Below are 17961 nucleotides of genomic sequence, written 5' to 3' on the forward strand. Positions count from 1 at the left end.
AGAAATGGAAAAATAAAAAGAGGAAAAAAGAAGTGTATTTTGTACATGCCATACAGGGGATATATAGAATGAATAAAGACATTCATGGATTTTCTGTGGCATGTTCAGGAGATAATGACTAGAAATTGGGAATCCCAAAGGGTAAAGTAGTTTTGAGTAACTAAAGATAATGAGTTGTTCAAACATACTGAATTTGAGGTACCATAGGACGTTCCAATTGAAATGAATATATCCAGCAATCAGAGACATAAGCCTGGAGCCCAAGAAGAAAGGTTAGAATTGTAGGCGTGTTCTTGGGAATAGAAGACCCTGAATCCTCTAAGCTGTCATTCCCCATAACATGCCCATTTTCCTTCTTTTACTATTTTTTTTTTTTAATATAGGTGTTCCACTGCCTGAATGAAATCCTAGATCTCTGTCACAGTTTCTGCTCACTGGTCAGCCAGAATCTGGGCCCTCTAGATGAGCGTGGGGCTGCCCAGCTGAGTATTCTAGTGAAGGTAAGTCTGCCAGAATGGAGCTGGACAGGGACAGTCCTGACAGCTAGAGAGTAAGCTGCCATCCTCTTCTGTGGAATTTATTTAAATGAAATTTTGCTTTTTTTCAATTAACCTAAATCTACTTTCTCTCCGTCCCACCTTCACTCATCAATGAAAAAGAAAGTAAAACAAAACTCTTGTAATAAATATGTATAGTCAAACAAAACAAATTTCCTCATTGGATAAGTTTAAAAAAACATTAAAACAAAGAAAAGGAAACTATAAACTGATATGTCTAATGAAAACGATACAAAATGTTTCAATGAAATATTTACAGGTAGACTTCAGCAACATAGCACAGACATGTCAGTATGACCACGTTGGATTTATAGCAAGAAGGCATTGTTTGTTAGATATTAGTAAAACTATAAACCTAACTGACCATGTTAATCATAATGGCAAAAATCATGATTTTATGAGATGTAGAAAAGCGTTTGACAAGATACAACACCCATTCCTGTTTGAAAAAGACTAGGAACTAGCACAGGAATAAACGTATTTTCCTTAATTTGAAAAGTAGTATTTATCTATAACCAAAGCCAGCATTATATGTAATGATAAACTTATAAGTCTTTGAATCAGATTAAGGGTAAAGTAAGGATGTCCATTATCACGACCACAATTTGATAGAATGTTGGAAATGCTAGCTAGAGCAGTAAGACATGAAAGAGAAACTGAGGCAATAAGCATGGACAGAAGAAACACAGTTACACTTTTTGCATATGATGTAATGGTTTACATAGAAAGCTCGAGAGAGTTAACTGAAGAATTAATTCAAACAACTTCAGCAAATTTACAAGATATAAAATAAACCCACAGAAATCATTAGCATTTCTGCATATTACCAACATAACTCAGGAGGAAGAGGTAAAAAGAGAAATTCTTTTTAAATAACTACAGAATGTGTAAAATACTTGAGAATCTACCTGCTAAGGTCATCACAAGAACTGTATGAATACAACTACAGAACACTCGTAACATTAAGACAAATCTGAATAATTGGAGAATATTCATTGCTCATGAGTAGGCTGAGCCAACATAATAAAAATGACTGCTGCCTAAATTAATTTACTTCTTTGGTGCCATTCAAATCAAACTATCCAAGGATTACTTTATAGAGCTAAGAAAAATAATAAAATTTATCTGAAAGAATAAAAGACTAAAAACCTCAAGGGAAATAGTGATAAAAAGAGGGAAGGAAGCAGGCCTGCAGTACCAGATGTTAAACTATACTACAAAACAGTCATCAAAATTATTTGGTACTTGTTATGAAATAGGCTGATCAGGAAAACATATTAGGTATATAATATATAGAAGCAAATGAGCCCAGTAGCTTAGTATTTGATAAACCCAAAGATCCCAGGTGTTAGGGTAAGAACTTGCTATTTGACAAAAACTTGGGAAAACTGGAAAGCAGTCTAGCAGAAACTAGTAAATAGTTTAAACATCTCATACCGTATACCAAGGTACTAGCCAAATGGGTATGTGTCTTAGACATAAGGGGTAACATCATAAATAGATTTTAAAAGCAAGGAAGAAATGACCTGTAAGATATTTGGAGAGGGGAAGAATTCATGCCCAAACAAAGAACAGAGAGGATCATAGGACAGTTTTGATTGTGCACAAAACCAGTGCAGCTAAAGTTGAAAGAGAAGCAAAAATGGAAAAATATTTACAGCAATTTTCTCTGATAATGGACATAGTTCTAAAAATTAAAGGGAAATATTTCAGATTCACAAGAATAAGTCTCCCAGTTGTCAAGTGGTCAAAGGCTATAAACAGGCAGTTTTCAGAGGAAGAAATCCAAGCTCTCAGAAGTCAAATGAAAAAAATGCCTATATCACTAATAATTAGAGAAATACAGATTAAAACAGCTCTGAGGTTCCACTTCATGTTCCTCAGTTTGGCAAAAGTGACAAAAAAGGAATATGGCAAATGCTGGAAAATATATAGGAAAATAGGCACATTAATGCATCATGTCAGTAGAGCTGTACTTGGTCTAGCCATTCTGGAAAGCAATTGGGAGCTGTGCCCCAAAAGTTAGTAGTTTTCCCTAACCTTTCCCTTCCCTCCCTCCTGAATATATCATACTTCCCCCCTCTTTCCATTCTTTTAAGATCACCAAGACATCAGCAAAACCACTCCCAGGCTTTGCCTAATTAGATTTCATATGACTCCTGGTGATGATAGGATTCAGGTGACATATCATCTCCCCATGTTTGCATGTAAGCAATTACACTTGTCTAGGCCTTTTTCATTGTTCATTTTTGTTTACCTTTTTATTTTTCTCTTAACTCCTGTGTTTGAACTTCAGAGTTTCTACCAAGCATTCATTAGGAATGCTTGAAAGTCCTCTGTTTCATTAAAAGTCAATTTTTAGTCCTGAGTATGATACTCAGTTTTACTGATGTTATTTTTGGCTCTAACCTTAAGTCTTTGGCTTTCTGAAATACTGTATTCCAAGTTCTCCATTCCTTATACTGATGGCTGCTAAATCACGTATGCTTCCAACTGTGGCTCTTTGATATTTAGATTCTTTCTTTTTGGCAACTTGGAGCATTTTTTCTTTGACCCAGAAGCTCTGGATTTTGGCTATGATGTTCCTGGGAATTTTAGTTTGGGAGTTTCTTTCTGGACGTGATTGGTCGATTCTTTCCGTTTCTGCTTTGCTCTCTAAGTTCCAAGAGATATAAGCAGTTTTCTTTTACGAGTTCTTGAAGTAAGATGTCTAGGCTCTTATTTTTGTCCATGGGCTTCAGATAGTTCAATGATTCTTAAATTTTTTTTCTCCTGATGAGGTTCCCAGTTCAGTTGTTTCTGCTGTGAGATTCCTTGCATTTTCTTCTATTTTTTCCAGCCTTTTTGACTTTTAATATTTTTTGATGCCTCATAGAATCATTGGCTTCTTTTTGGTCCATTCTAATTTCAGGAAGTTTGTTGCTTGAGCAAGGATCTGCACCTTTTGTGCCAAGCTGTTCATTCCTTTTTCAGTTTGTTCATCCATAGTTCTTGTTTCCTTTCCATTTTTTTCCTCACATGCTCTCACTTAATTTACAAAAATGCTTTTCATCTCTTTTTTTAAAAACTCTTGCTTTGTCTCTTCCAACAATTACAAGAGAGTTTGTGCCCAAGGTGTATTTTTCTTCTAGGCTTTGCTTTTAGATATTTTGGAGTAACCTTTTCATGGAGGCTTGTCTGGAGCTTCCCTGCCACCATAATAGTTACTTCCTAACTTCAAACTTGATGTTAGGCATGGGCCCTCCACACTTCTGGAGGGAAGGTCTAGGCAGATCCTGTGGCTGCTTTCTTGGAGTATTGAACGTTGTAATTTGGGGTGTCCCCAAAGTGGTCTGATCCTGAGCAAAGTCTGATCACTGCCTCTTGATCTGAGCTCTACAAGATCCTGCCCTGGGTTTGGATCTGAGCAGCAGTAGGCTGGACTTTACCCTACCAGCTACCTGGAAAGCTGCCAGTTCAGAGTGATGGAGTTGTCAGCTCCCCTTTGGTCTAGAATTCCCACGAGGGTTATTCTTCTACAGGTGATCACACTGGGCTAGAAGCTGGCACCCCATTCTGGGACCCACATCATTACTACTTCTGTACTCTCTGGTTTAGGATTACCACCCCCTGGGACAGGTTTCCTTCTCAGTCTGCCAAGAATCTGTGACCCAGCATTGGGTAGTGGCTACCAAAAGTGCCAGTTAACACCTGTTCCTGCTTTCTGTATGCAGTGCCCTAATATGGGTCTGGGGTTTCCTCTTGCCTTAGTACACAGTGTCTCCCTAAGAGCTGCAGTATTTCATGCCTGGGGTGCTCTGTACCAGACTTCATCCCCAGTATTCGCAGACCTCTCCATCTTTCTCCCTAGAATGACTTGGAGTGGACAAATGACTCAGTGTTACTTTTCCTAGATTTACCCATCAAGATTCAGTCTGGTGAGTTTTCTAAATTTGTTTGGAGTAATTTGGTTTTTTAGGTGATGGAGCTTGTTGTACTGCTTCATGCTACTCTGCCCTCTTGGCTTCCTCCCAGAAACAGCTTAAAATTCTACATGTCTAAAACTGAATTCATTAACTTTCCCCAAAAAAGCTATCCTCTTCTGAACTTTCCTGTTACTGCTGAGGATAACACCAGACCTAGATCTCATCCTCAAGTCCTCACTCTCTTTTACTCCCCATATCCAATCTGTTCCTATGTCCTGTTGATTTTACATCAAAACATGTCCTATATCCCTCTCTTCTGACACTGCACCTAATGCTCTAGTACCTGCCCTTATTACCTCATTCCTTTTCTATTGAAATAGCCTACTGGTTGATCTCCCTGCCTCTAGGCTCTCCCCACTCCAGTCCACCTTCCTTCCATTCGTCTCCCAAATTAATCTTCTTAAAAGTGCAGATTTCTCCATGTCAACTTCCTACTCAGTAAATGTCAATGGCTCCCTATAACCCCCGGGATCCAGTATAAAACCCTGTTTGGCATTCAAAGCCCTCCATACCCAGCCCTCTGCTGCCTTTCTACCACGTACTCTGTGATCCAGTGTCACTGGCCTCCTTACTCCTCCTCCCACATGATTTTCTGTCTCCAAACTGCAGGCCTTGTCATTGCCCCCTATGCTTGGAATTCTCTTTCTGGTCATTTCCATTTCCTGGCTTCAAGATCCAGCTGAAACATTGCCTTCTCCAGGAAGTCTTTCTTGATCCCCTTCACTGGGAGGCCTTCCTTCTCTGGAGAATTTCAGATCTACCACGTGTCCAGCTCGTTTGTACACAGTTGTTTCCTCCTTGAGAACAGAAACTACCTTGTGCCTCTATCCGTATCTGAAGTGCTCAGCACACTCCAGGCACAATAGACGGTTAACAAATCCCTACCGGATAACTGACACTGCCTTCTGGTTCCCAGAGATGGAGGCAGTTTCCTTGACATTGTTTTAATATTTCTTGTCTCATGAAATCGTTCTCTTTTCTTTAGCCCGTTCTGATTTTCATGGAGTCTTTTGCATGGGTACGGTTGTTCTTCTTGTTCAAACTATTCGTTCTCTAATTCTGTGTTCCATCCAGTTCTTTTCCTCTACTGCTTTTATGTATAAAGAAAATTGTTTAAGCTTTCAACTTGGCTAACGTGCAACTTTGTTTTGCATTACTAGACATACTTGTAATAGGTTTTGGAGTTTTTTGCTTTCTTACTGGGTTTCGTAAGGAGTGAAGGGAATGTGTGAATTTGGAACCCCCGCAAAAAACAAGAAAAAGTCTTTGTGCATTGAAAAAGTAAGCTCTTGCATCTTCCTTTCTAGGAACTTGTACTCAAGCTGTATTTTTCTTCAAGACTTTGCTTATAGATGTTTTGGAGTCATTTTTTTCTTCTGCGTCTGCTTGACTCACCAATAATTTGTTATGGTGGGATTCTTCTTTCTGTTTGCTCATTTTTCCAGCTTACTTCTCGATTTCAGTCTTTATGTGAAGTCCAGACTGGGCTATATTTGTGTCCTCTTGGGTCTTGATGCTGCGTTTTGGGGGGTATTATTGTTATTCCAAGGTCTCAGGGGAAGTTCAGGCTGGACCTGCAAGCTTCCAGTGCTCCCAGAGAGGTTTGATCCAAGGTGAAATGAGTGCCTTCCTCACGATCACAGCTCTGCAGGTTCCTGGCCTGGTTTGGGGTCTGAGCAACACAATTGGAGGCTTGCTGCTTACTGGAGTTCCAGTGGACTGCTGCTGGAATCAGCCACTATCACAGGAAAGCTCTGCAATTTAGGATGACAGAACAAAGGGTGCCCTTTGGTCTAGAATTCTTGCCTTGGTTATTATCCTACCAGCTTCAGACTAGGCTTGATGCTGAAACTGAGACCCCTTCCCACCCTCAGCTGCCAGCCCCACTCCCCAGATCAGGGCCACATAGCTTGTTTCTCAAGTTGTTGCTTGCTCAGTGCATAGCCTGGAGCCTGTGACTGCTCCTTGGCCTGTAACACCATCCCTACTAGGTACAAGACCCTTCCTCGCCCACCCTGTATCTGTGACCCAGCACTGGGTAGAGCAGTCAGTTGGCATTCGTTACTGTTCCCTGCACTTGCCCTGGTGTACAGCCACAATCAGTCCCCTGGACTTAAAGGCACTTCCTATGAAACTCTTCATCTTCTCCAGCTATAGGTAAAAGAAGAATGAGGTTTTGGGGTGAATTCGCTTGAATCCCTGTTATTCCTTCCTGCAGGGTTTTAGCCGTCAGTCTTCACTCCTCTTTAAGATCCTTTCCAGCGTCCGGAATCATCAAATAAACTCAGATTTGGCTCAACTACTGCTACGACTGGATTACAACAAGTATTACACCCAGGCTGGTGGGACTCTGGGCAGGTAGGCACAGGTTAGGTATTCAGCTGACTAGGTTCCTGGAATCATACACTGCACCGGAGGGATCTTCTACTCCAACCCCCTTATTTTACAACGAGGAAATTGACACCTAATGTCTCAGACTGCCCAAAGTCACATAAATAGCAGTACCAGGTACTGAATTCAGCTTCTCTGACTTTATATCCAGTGGGCTGCCCTCTGCCTGTGTCATGCTGCCTCATGTAAAAAGATCAAGCTTTTTTATACTGAACAGTCTCTTCAGTACGATTTTTTCTCCCTTCTTATAGTGTGGGTTTGTGAGCAAGAGGGCATAGTAGAAATCATTTGCTCAGTTTTACCATTTATCTTTCTTCAAACTTTTTCCTAAAGAGAAAAAAAAAGACTTCTTTGGTCTTAGTAATTTTTTCTAAGCCTCCTCCCAGCTGATCTTTTGATGGTAACAGAAGACAGGCTAGGAGCTATCTACGATTCCTTGATTTTGAATGTGAAACTGTCTCACATCTATAGTTTCTTTGCAGGAAAAGTATGTGATGGTGTCTTTTTCTTTTGCAGTTTTGGGGTATGAACCCTGTGGTTGAGATTCAGGAGCTAAGTTGGCAAGATTGCAGTTTCCATCCGTCCAGAGGTGATTCCGTCTGTTGCTGAAGGTTCATGGAAACAGTCTCTTCTACTTTTATAACTGAGAAATGCAGTTTAATCCGCTCTCTTGTCATGAAGCCGTTAACTTGTACTAAGGATATCATTTGTCACCATTAAAAAAAAAGTTAGCTTCATTATACATCAAAACAGAAGCGAATTTTTTTCTGGCCTTGTAGAAGAGTTTATTAATCCTCCTTCTATGAGTTTGGTGGTAAAGCATGACTTAGTTAATAGTCAAGTGACCGTGACTGAACGTGTACTTCTATTAGAAATACATTCTGAACAATCATTATAATATGACCGGAAAGTCAGATCTGCTTATGGCACACATTTGGAAAGAGGATCGTTTTTGCACATTAGATTTCTAGATGTCATTAGCAAGAAGGGCAACAGGTAAACTTTCTATTGACTTGATAGCTGTTCTTCCTTATTCACAGTTTTTCCACTGTCTTTGAAGAAGCTAAAAGATCTTAATCCATGAATCAAAAAATCAAACAACTTCCAACTATCTCAGCTTCAACTTAATGATTAAGTGGCTGTGTCTGTCAGAGAATTAAGATGTACAGAAGCTGGGGGCGGGGGGGAGGGAAATAGAATAAAGACCCCATGTGAAATTTCAGCTATAAAAGGGCATTAGTAGTTTAAGTCACAAATTCCACACCCAACTATATTAGTGCTACGAAAGCAGAAGCAATTAGCAGTTGTTTTTTTGTTTTTTTCTGGGGGGTGATGGGTGGTATTTCAGAGGTATGGGAGACTCCCCTCCCTCCATCAATGCAGCTCTGCAGCCAGTCTGCAACTCAGGCCTTAGAGGTACCCAGAGCGCCAAGGAGTTAAGTGGAAATAGTCTGTGTGGCAGAGACAGGGCTTGAACCTAGGTCATCAGGAGTGTCGTAACACCATCAAAATAAATATTTATTAAACCCTCACCACGGTACTGGCTTCTCTGTGTAGCAGATTAAAACGAGTCTAATATCCCCTCACTCTTCAAGGCAGTCAGTCACTGAGCAGGGATTTTCCCATTGATGTCTCTTAGAAAGCAGGAGGAAAGGGGAGATATTCAGGTATCTCCTAAAAAAGATGGATGGAGGTGGTCTCTCCTTCTACCACAGACCTCAAAGGGACTACCTTAACTGGTTTTGGTAGTAAGGGCCATGGTTACAGTAATTAAATGTATGCCTTTTTGGAGTTTTGAAAATTTCTAAGTGTTCAGGCAGCTACTTCATTTTATAGGACTTCAGAGCTTTTGACCCGGTCCCAGCCCAATCCTAGACTCTCCGCTAGCTAGCTCCACAGGACAGCTTACCATACTTCAAAGGAAAGCCCTTCAGAGTTCAGTGGGGTCTTAGCATCCCTAAGTTTAGTAATTTCATATTTGAGAAAGTATATGTAACTTACCAGTCATATACTCACTGGAAAGAAATATTTTAAGGCAAAGAATATTCTCCACTTATCTTTGGAATGTCTTGGTACAAAATTAACTAGAAAAAACAAAAATGGTCACCACTAAGCCTACTAAATACCAAATAGCAAATCTGAAAGCCCCTCATCCCCCTTATCTGCAAGGCCAGATGCTCCTCTTCCAAAAGGTGATGAGGACTCTCTTCTGCTTAAAAGTCGTACAGTTGGGAGTTCTTGATCATTTTCCTGACATGGACCCCCTCTGGCAGTCTGATGAAATCTGTAGATCCACTCCTAAGAACTGTTTTCACATTCATGAAATACATAGGATTACAAAGGAAACCAATTATATTGAAATACATTTCTCAAAATACTAAAAACAAGTGGTTCAAGCACCTCTGCCATACAGGTAATGTTCTTTTCTCCTATTCCTTCCTTCCAAAAGAAACTCAGAAAAAAACAAAGGATAAAGAATCAGTTACTACAACCAAAGAGATTCAACATTTATTTTATCATAAAAGTTCAGCAAAGAAAACTATATACAATGATCCATGCATGAAGTCCGGTTACACACAAGACACATTTAAAACCTGGTTAAAACACAGTCTTCACAATAGCAGGGAATGAAATTGATGGGGCCGAGCATCTTCAGTCAGCGACATAATCATGTTTATATTTCGGATGCTGCTTGAATCCAACTCTCTCCCCAGCAATGAGGCACTGGATCACCCACTCTTGTGACACCACGGGCAGCTGTAACGCTTCTGCACACTTCAGCACTGAGGAAGGGCACGAGGGGTCTGTCACCACAACGTCAAATACCCCCAAAGCAACATCTGAAAGAACGAGCAGAAAACAAATGGAAAGAAATACATCACAGCCCTCTGTTATGAGGAAGGACGTGCCCTCTAGCCAGCCCATTCCACTTTGCCCAAACTAGAGACCTGTTCCGTCCATCAAATATCTATTTGAATTAGGACGTTTCAGTAGAAGGATACCATAGTGAGCGTCCCTGAACCCAGAGAATGGTTGTGTCTGGGAAAAGGTTTGGCAAATACATCACTGGAACCAAGCGGAAACTAAGAACAGCCCTGTGCTGGTGTCATGGTGGCTCACCTCACCTCTTCAAGTTGCTTGTCTTCTCTCAGTAGAACACGAGCAAGATCTACCTGTCAGGACAGGAACTTTGACCACAAGGCCCAGTCATTATAAAAGCTAGCCTGCCGTTGGCAAGAGGAACAATGCACTTCTTGGGGAAGCAGGGGCTTCCTAACATCCTTTCAATAGATACCTTTGTTCTGGGCAACTGAGTGGTGCTGCTTCACTGAGGCTGCTCCCCCAGTCATGAGGATCTCAGACCAGAGTTCCAGGAAATTTTGCCGCTGGTCGGATACTAAAAGGACCTTCAGATTATGGAAAGGATTCTCACGGGGGTGCCTACAAAAAAGGGAACAGAATCAAAGATGGAAAAGAGCAAACGCAGGTCTTAATCTTCTTTGGGGGAAAACAAGAGAATCAATAACCCTACATAGAGAGTTCTCGTATATTTGGATGTTTTGAAAAGCAGGCTTCCTGAAGGAGCACGCTCTTGCACATTCACAATTTCTGCAAATAAAGCCTTCAAAACTCTTCTTTTTAGGCCTTAGTGTGGAGATCCTGGTAGGCTTACCCCCTCCACTGCTCTGATTATCTCAAGTCTAACTGATCCTCTGGTTCAGGGTCACTCCCGAACCTATCCTCCCAGAGGTCAGAAACATTTTTAAATGCTCTAAATTATGCAAATCCTTGTACACATTTCAAAAACCTTTAACTTCAGGACTAATTCTCTTGGATCCCATTGGTGAACCAGTTTAGCTCTACACAATCCTTTCTTGAGTCCCTAGGCCCCTTATCCTATCACTGATTGTAAGCTGCCAAGCCTCAGCCTTGGATCGTTCCTGGCACAAGTGCTGCTGAACAAAGGCAGATGAGACCCTTGCCTCCTTGTATTTTATGGGAAAAAACTGAGGTCATTCACCGTAAGGTACGTCTTCTCCTTCCTCACACTCAGATACCTTCTGTTACTGTATGTCCTTCACTCCTATCCCACACGAAGAAGTGGGGCTTAACAAGGCTGATCTCTACACTTGTTCAAGAGATCCCATTCCATCCCATTCCCTCCAAAAGACTGCCCCATTTGTCATTCCTATTTTGTAACATTTCTTTTTGCGAATTTTTTATTTTAAATTTAAATACAAAGTGAGAAAAGAAAAGAAAACCTGCCCTGTATACAGTAGACCGTAAAAGGATTCAATATAAAAATACATTTCCATTTCAAGAAAACCTATAAGATAAACACTACACGTTGTTTTCAAAGTTGCCCAGCTTTGCTTCTTTGTTGGTTTTGTCCTTTTTACTTTATTTTGCCCCTCCCTTTCCTCCCACCCTAGAGGAGGCTACAATGAAGTATGGATCTGGGGACATATACATAGATATCTACAAATATATCCATACACACTTAAGCAAAAATATCTAAGACATACTATGCTTACTTCCTCCCATCATCTGTTCTCTGAAGGTAGATAGCATCTTCCTTCATAGATGAAAGTCTCCATGTTTTTCTACAACAACCAGCTCATCATTTCCTACACCACGGAAAAATTCCAACCCAATCACATCCTATTTGAGAGACTGTCTAGGAAACTATTTTCCCACTTTTCTGCATTCCTTCTATTCTTCACTGCATATGTTTTATCTGTGTAAGAAAGTTTTCATTAAAAATAATTGAAATTATCCTTGTTTACAACAATGCTCTCACATTATAATACAGTCTAAGTCTTGATGCTGCTGAATCTTCCTTGACATATTTTTTCCTGGTTTCTTTGAAGTTTCTGACCTTTTGTTCTTAGAAATGACCTTTGTTGTTGTTTCTAACTCAGTAAAATAATTTTTTAGTAATTTAATTGGGAAGACGCTGAATAGATTAGTTAGGTAAAACTGTCATTTAAAAATTTACATTGGCTTTGCCTACCCATGATCAATAAATAAACATTACTTCAATTATTTAGATCTGAGTCAAGTGTTTCAGGGTCATGTTCATACACTTCCTGTGTCTGTTCTGGCAGGAATGTGTCCAGGTGTTTTAAATGGTCCAAGACAATGTTGAATAACATCATCGACACAGTGTCGCTTTTCTATCTTTTACTTTTGATTAAACCTATTTAACTTTAAGCTGTGTCTTCGATCATGATTACCATCCCTGCTCTTTTTTACATACGAACGTCTACCCCTGTCCTTTATTTTATCTTTGTGTTCATCTCTCATTTTTGTTTCCTGAAAGCAACAAACTCTTTAATTAAAATTTTTAATCTGCTATCCGTTTCCATTCTGTGGGTAAATTTGCCCCATTCACAGTCTAAGCTACAATGATCTGTTGTGCATTTTCCTCCCTATTCTCACCCTATTTATTCTATCCCCCCCCCCAGTCCTCCGCTTTACTTCTCCCTGCTACCTTGCCCTCTTATTCCTTAACCTACCCACCCCTCTGAAGTCCTTCCTTTATCCTCTCCCCTTATCCTCTCCCCTCCTGAATTTAGAAGACTTTTATACATACCTACCTACATGTGTTTCCCTCTCTAATCCACTTCTGAGGAGAGTAAGGTTGCAGCACGCCTCCCCACTAGCTTCTTCTGTACAAGTTTTTCCTTTCATGCCCCATCTGTATTAGATAACCGAGCCCTCGTTTGCTTGGATGTTATGTATTATATTTCCCCTTTTCAGTTCCTTTATTGTCCATTTTCTTCCCCATGCAGGACTGTACTTCACTTTGTTGGATAAATTACCCTTGCTTATTACCCCAGCTCTTTCCCGCTACAGGACACAGCAGCTGTCTGATCTTGCGTCATCCTTATTGTAGGTCCACGATATCTGGGTTGTTTTTTTCTTGTTGCTTCCACGATTTCCTCCTTAACCTGGGAGCTCCGAAGCTTGGCCATGATGCTCCTCTAAGTTTACGTCCTGAGCTCTCTTTCAGGGGATGATCAGTGCAATTCTTCTATTTCAACTTTACCTTCTTGTTCTAGAACTTCAGGACAATTTTTCCTTGATAATTTCTTAGAGTACTGTATAAAGATTCCTTTCTTCAGTGTAGTTTTCAGGGTCTGACTATTCTTATATTTCTCTCCTTGATCTGTTCTCCAGATCAGTTGTTTTTCTGATGAGATATTTCACTTTCTCTTCTATTTTTTCATTCTTTTGATCTTGTCTGATGATTTCGTGGTGTTCTAGAACATCATTAGCTTGCCCTTGCCCAATTCTAATTTTCAAGGAATTATTTTCTTCCTTAAGTTTTTGATTCTCCACTTCCAGTTGGTTGGTTTTCTTTTCCTAATTTTCTTGATTTTTTTTTTCTTTTTTCTACTTTTTCCTTGATCTCTCTTGATTTTTAAAGTCCTTTTTAAGTTCTTCCAAGAACTCTTTTTGGGGCCATTTGACGTTTCTCATTAAAATAGGAGTGGCTTTTTTAGCTCCATTATCTTCTTCTCAATAGTAACCCAGATCTTCTCTATCCCCATTGTAATCATCTGTGGTTGAGTTCTTTCTCCTTTCTTTACTTATTTCATTCATTTATTGATTGTTTTATTTTATTGTTAGCAGCTGTCAGTGCAATCACGTTCTAGTCCCAAGGTACAGGGAATGCTGCCCCAAGCCTCGGATCTTTCCTACTGTTACATGGGACCCACCCTAGAGCTCTTCTCTCCACTCCTAGGCCACACATGATTTTGCTCCCTCTGGTTCCTCGGGTGGCTGCAAACTACAGCTGTCATTTCTGCCCTGGAACTGAAGCCAGGTATTCTGCTGTCCTGCAAGTGCCCACAGCCAACAGGGTCCCTGCCCCTTGCTACTGCAGTCACTAGGTGTGTGCTAGCTCCTCCTCCCTGCAGCCAGTCTGGGACACATCTGGTCAGCACAGCTGTGCTTGGTGTCCCTTGGCAGTGGAAAGTCCTTCAATCTTCTATTCAGCTTTCAGACACCCCCACCTCCCACCTCATCTCCCCAACACTGTTCTAGTGATGAAAGTTTCTGAAGCCGGGGCTGCCTATCAACCTAGCTGCCCCAGGGCTTGTTTGTTCACTCTGTGGGATTGGCTTGGAGGTGTCTGCACTTCATTCAGATAGAAACTCAGGCCCCTGGAGTTTGGGTCTTTCCTGGAATCTTCTCAAACTGTGTTAGGCAACAACTGCTTTACCCCTTTATTTCTGCTGCTCTTAAGCAAGGTCTTTCTTTTGTGGAGAAAATGTGGAGAGCTGAAAGTTTTCTAACCTACATGACTATCTTCCCAGAATCCTCTCTTTATAACTTATTTTTCATATTTCATTGCCTCCTCGTTTCCTTTCTACTGCCTAGAGAAACATAGACAACGTATCTCCTCCATCCTGAAAAAAACAGCACTTGATCCTTCCATCCCTTAAATCATCCTGTATCTCTTCTGCCCTGTAAGACTAAACCTGAAAAAGCCATCTGTAACAAGCGCCTTTCTCTCCTCTCACTCTCTTCTTAACGCCTTGCAACCTGGCTTCCAGCTTCATCAATCTACTGAAATTGCTCTCTCCAAAGTCACCAACGATCTCTTAATTGCCAAAACCAACGGGCTTTCTCAGTCCTCATTCCCTTCGACCAAACCAGAGCCTTTGATACTTTCTTCTCTCCAGGTCTTTTAGACGTTACTGTCTCCTGGTTCTCCTACTTATTAGACAGCTCGGTTTCAGTGTTCATGCCCTCTAATTACAGGTGTCACACAGGGTTGTGTCCTGAGCCCTGTTCCTTTCTCCCTCTATCCTACTTCACTTGGTAATCTCATAGTTCCCATGAATTTAATTCTCTTCTCTGTGTTGATTTTCAAATTTACCTGTCCCAACTTCTCCTGATGTTCAATCTCTCATTTCCAACTTCTTTTCAGACATCTCAAACTAAACACATCTAAAAATCACTCATCTCTCCCCCTAAACATTCTCCCCCACCCCATTTCCCTATTTCTGTCAAATGTAACACCATCCTCTTAGTCCCTCGGGCTCATAATGTAGGAGTTGTTCTGGACTCTTTACTATCTCTCATTCCCATATCCAATCTGTGGCCAAGGCCTGTTGATTTTACCTTTGCAACATCTCTCAAATATGTCCCCTTCTCTCCTCAGACAGGCCACAGCCTGGTACAGGCCCACCTGCTTCCGATCTCTTCCTGCTCCTGTCCACCCTCCAGCCACCAAAATCATTTTCTTGAAGTGCAGGTCTGACCATGTCAGCCCTCCACTACTCAATACACTCCAATGGCTCCCTATTGCCTCCAGGATCAAATATAAAATATAAATATAAAATTCTGCTTGTTTTTAAAATCTCATTTTCTACAGAAAGACTTTCCCAACCCCTCTTAATTCTAGTGCCTTCCTTCTTTTAATTATTTCCTGTTTATTCTGTATTCAACTTACTTGTACATAACTATCTGCATCTCTCCCATTAGACTGTAAGGTCCTAGAGGGCTGGGATTGTCTTTTTTATCCCTAGTACTTAGCACAACACCCAGCACGTAATATGCACTTAATAAATGCTTACTGAGTGAGAAGCCTTTCTCACCCAAAGCTTATCACTGCACACAGTACTGCCCTGCCCAGGTTCTCACTTGCACATTTGCTACAATGCTACTGAATTCAAAATGGACTTCAGAATCCTTACCATTCCAGGATCCTCTCTTCCTGAAGACTGTACCCAGCTGGCAGCAAGTAATTTCGATAGTTCTGGAGCTGGTTGGCATGGCAGCTGTCGTGGACCCAGACATGAGACACACAAGGGATCCCACTGGCAAGGCACAAGAAGTACTTGCGGGTCCGACAGTGCTGATCCGCAATCAGAAGACACTGATAGGCCACATTACACTGAGAAGGAAGAAATTCAGCAGATACACTCAGTGATTTTGTTCTAAGATGATCGCTGAAAGGTATTCCCAACAAATTGAGAGGGGAACTGAGACGAAGCCCTCCAGACAGTACCATGTGCCTTAGCCCGTCCAGGTGCCAAAAAAGCTTCTTATTTCCCTTTAATGCAACTCACCAAACCTCCAGAATGCCCTAATGCCCCTGCAGAAATTCGCAAATAATGCCAGTCTACAGGCCAAAAATCAGAAATGTGAAGTGCAAATTTCTTTCCAATTCCAATCCCCATCTTTTCTGTTCCTAGCAACAGTATTCTCCCCATGCTAAGCCTCAACTTTATGCCCTACTTACCCCAGCATCTGATGTACAGCAACTTCATGTAGCTACAAAAGAGGAAATGCTCACCTGGGCTTCATTGAAGTCTTCAAGAATGTAGCCAGCTCCTGCTCGAAGCTGGGACTCTGTATACTGCTTGTTGTAAGGGGGAGCTTCCAAAAATTCTACATCAAGTGAGAAGAACCAGTAAAATCCAGTTATTGCCAGAAACTTCTCATTTGTGATCTCCTATTTTATACTTGGCTTCCTACTACCCATTCTCCCACTCCCCAGCTGTCTCCAAAGCCAGTTCAAGGGTCTCCCCATGGATCAAAAGAGTTCTTGAAAGGTGGAAAAGGCTGCCAGAAGAAAGGGTGGTGGGACAGTTGAGGAATGGAGATAGGACAATAAAGGTGGAAGGAATATCGAGAATCTTCCCAGTCAGGACTGCATCTAGACCATGGCTGCTTACAGGGATTGAAATCCCCCAACTTCCCAGGATAGTCTGTTCCAATGTTTAATAACCCTTACCATCAGGAAGTTCTTCCTTATGTCTAACCTAAATCTCTCCTGCTGCAAACTAGCCCATTTCCTCTAGTTCTGTCCTCTGTGGAGATGAAGAACAACTGATGAGTACTCTCTTTACATAGACCTTCACACATCCCCCTCATTCACACTTTCCCCCCACCCACACTAACACTTAATGTGCCCAAAACGCTGGAGGCAGAGGCCGGGCAGGGGGAGCAGTACAGGAGTGCTGGAGGACAAAAAGGGAGACATCCCAATGTAATTTATGGATTATCCGGAAAAGCTGTCTCAATTTTTGTTGAAAAATTTTTCTAGAATGTATTATTAGCCAACGCCTTAGTAGAGGATAATAAAAGAAAACCTGTTATTTGATAAATCAGATATTATATTTAGATGAAATCTGAATATTAATGATTACCATATAATCTTAAAGTTGCTGTAGAAGGTGGCAGTCACTGATACCAGGTTCTATCCTGAAAGCTTTAGGGGTGTTGTTTTTAAACAAATCCTCAATCAATTTTTTTTTCTTTTGGGTCACTTACTCCTCTCCAATGTAAATGGAATATAGAAATTACAAATGAGAGAGAAAATTCTGGTTAAGGCTTCTAGCCGACTGGATTCACATTAATTTGTTTTAATGTTAAAAAAAAAAAAAACAAAACAAAACCCAATCCAGTGCATGGTTTTCTATTTCAACCCTCCACCCTCCCCATCAAAAATTTCCAGAAATAATCACCTTACTCTATAATATTAGCTCATATTTATATATAATGCCTTTAAGTTTATAAAGTACCTTCCCCACAGCAACTATTGTGAGGTGCACAGTGAAATGTTAGCTTCGTCTTAGAGAAGAAAGGAAGGCACAAACGTTAAGCTACTTGCCTAAGGTCACACAACTAATAAACAGGAGAGCTAAAAACTGAACCTGGGAGATATCCTCCAGTCCACTATTCTAGGTCAAATATAAAACAGCACTCCAGGAGAAAATCAGAGCTGCAGGTCCCTGCTTCCGGTACCACCTCACACACTCAATGAACTCCTGAGCCAGTCATTTACATCTAATGCCTCAACCTATTGATGTTTTCCACCAAGTTTCTGTTTGCTCTTCCTCTAATTATTCCTCTTTTGTGCAGACTTTAGCTACTCTATATCTCTCTTAAAATAAATACCAAAACTGGACATCTACAAAGGTCTGACCCGACACCACAAGAATACAATGCAGCGTCATTATGTTGACTTAATAGTCCGTGATGATGAGTCACATTCACCTTCTAGTACATTAGTAATTTCATTTCAA

General features: G+C 40.9%; 2 protein-coding genes across 6 annotated transcripts in view; one reads left to right on the plus strand and one right to left on the minus strand.

Moving 5' to 3' along the window:
* Positions 1-8445, plus strand: part of LOC140514450 (gamma-tubulin complex component 4-like) — a 28579-nt gene extending 20134 nt beyond the window's left edge. For 4 of the 5 annotated variants that reach the window (XM_072624856.1, XM_072624861.1, XM_072624859.1 and 1 more), the window contains 3 exons: positions 384-500; positions 6741-6880; positions 7430-8445. In XM_072624856.1, coding sequence (XP_072480957.1) covers positions 384-500; positions 6741-6880; positions 7430-7442 — 270 coding nt within the window. In that variant the 3' untranslated portion in view covers positions 7443-8445. The remainder of the gene's footprint in view (positions 1-383; positions 501-6740; positions 6881-7429) is intronic. The other variant, XM_072624860.1, reaches the window with a different exon arrangement.
* A 950-nt stretch (positions 8446-9395) lies between these two features.
* LOC140514446 (TP53-binding protein 1-like) overlaps positions 9396-17961 on the minus strand; it is a 131107-nt gene continuing 122541 nt past the window's right edge. Inside the window, 4 exon segments of the mRNA XM_072624839.1 lie at positions 9396-9753; positions 10209-10354; positions 15625-15824; positions 16227-16321. Of these exon segments, the coding sequence (XP_072480940.1) occupies positions 9566-9753; positions 10209-10354; positions 15625-15824; positions 16227-16321 (629 nt within the window). The 3' untranslated portion in view covers positions 9396-9565.

Source organism: Notamacropus eugenii, chromosome 7 (genome assembly GCF_028372415.1).
Source record: "Notamacropus eugenii isolate mMacEug1 chromosome 7, mMacEug1.pri_v2, whole genome shotgun sequence".
Classification (NCBI taxonomy): domain Eukaryota; kingdom Metazoa; phylum Chordata; class Mammalia; order Diprotodontia; family Macropodidae; genus Notamacropus; species Notamacropus eugenii.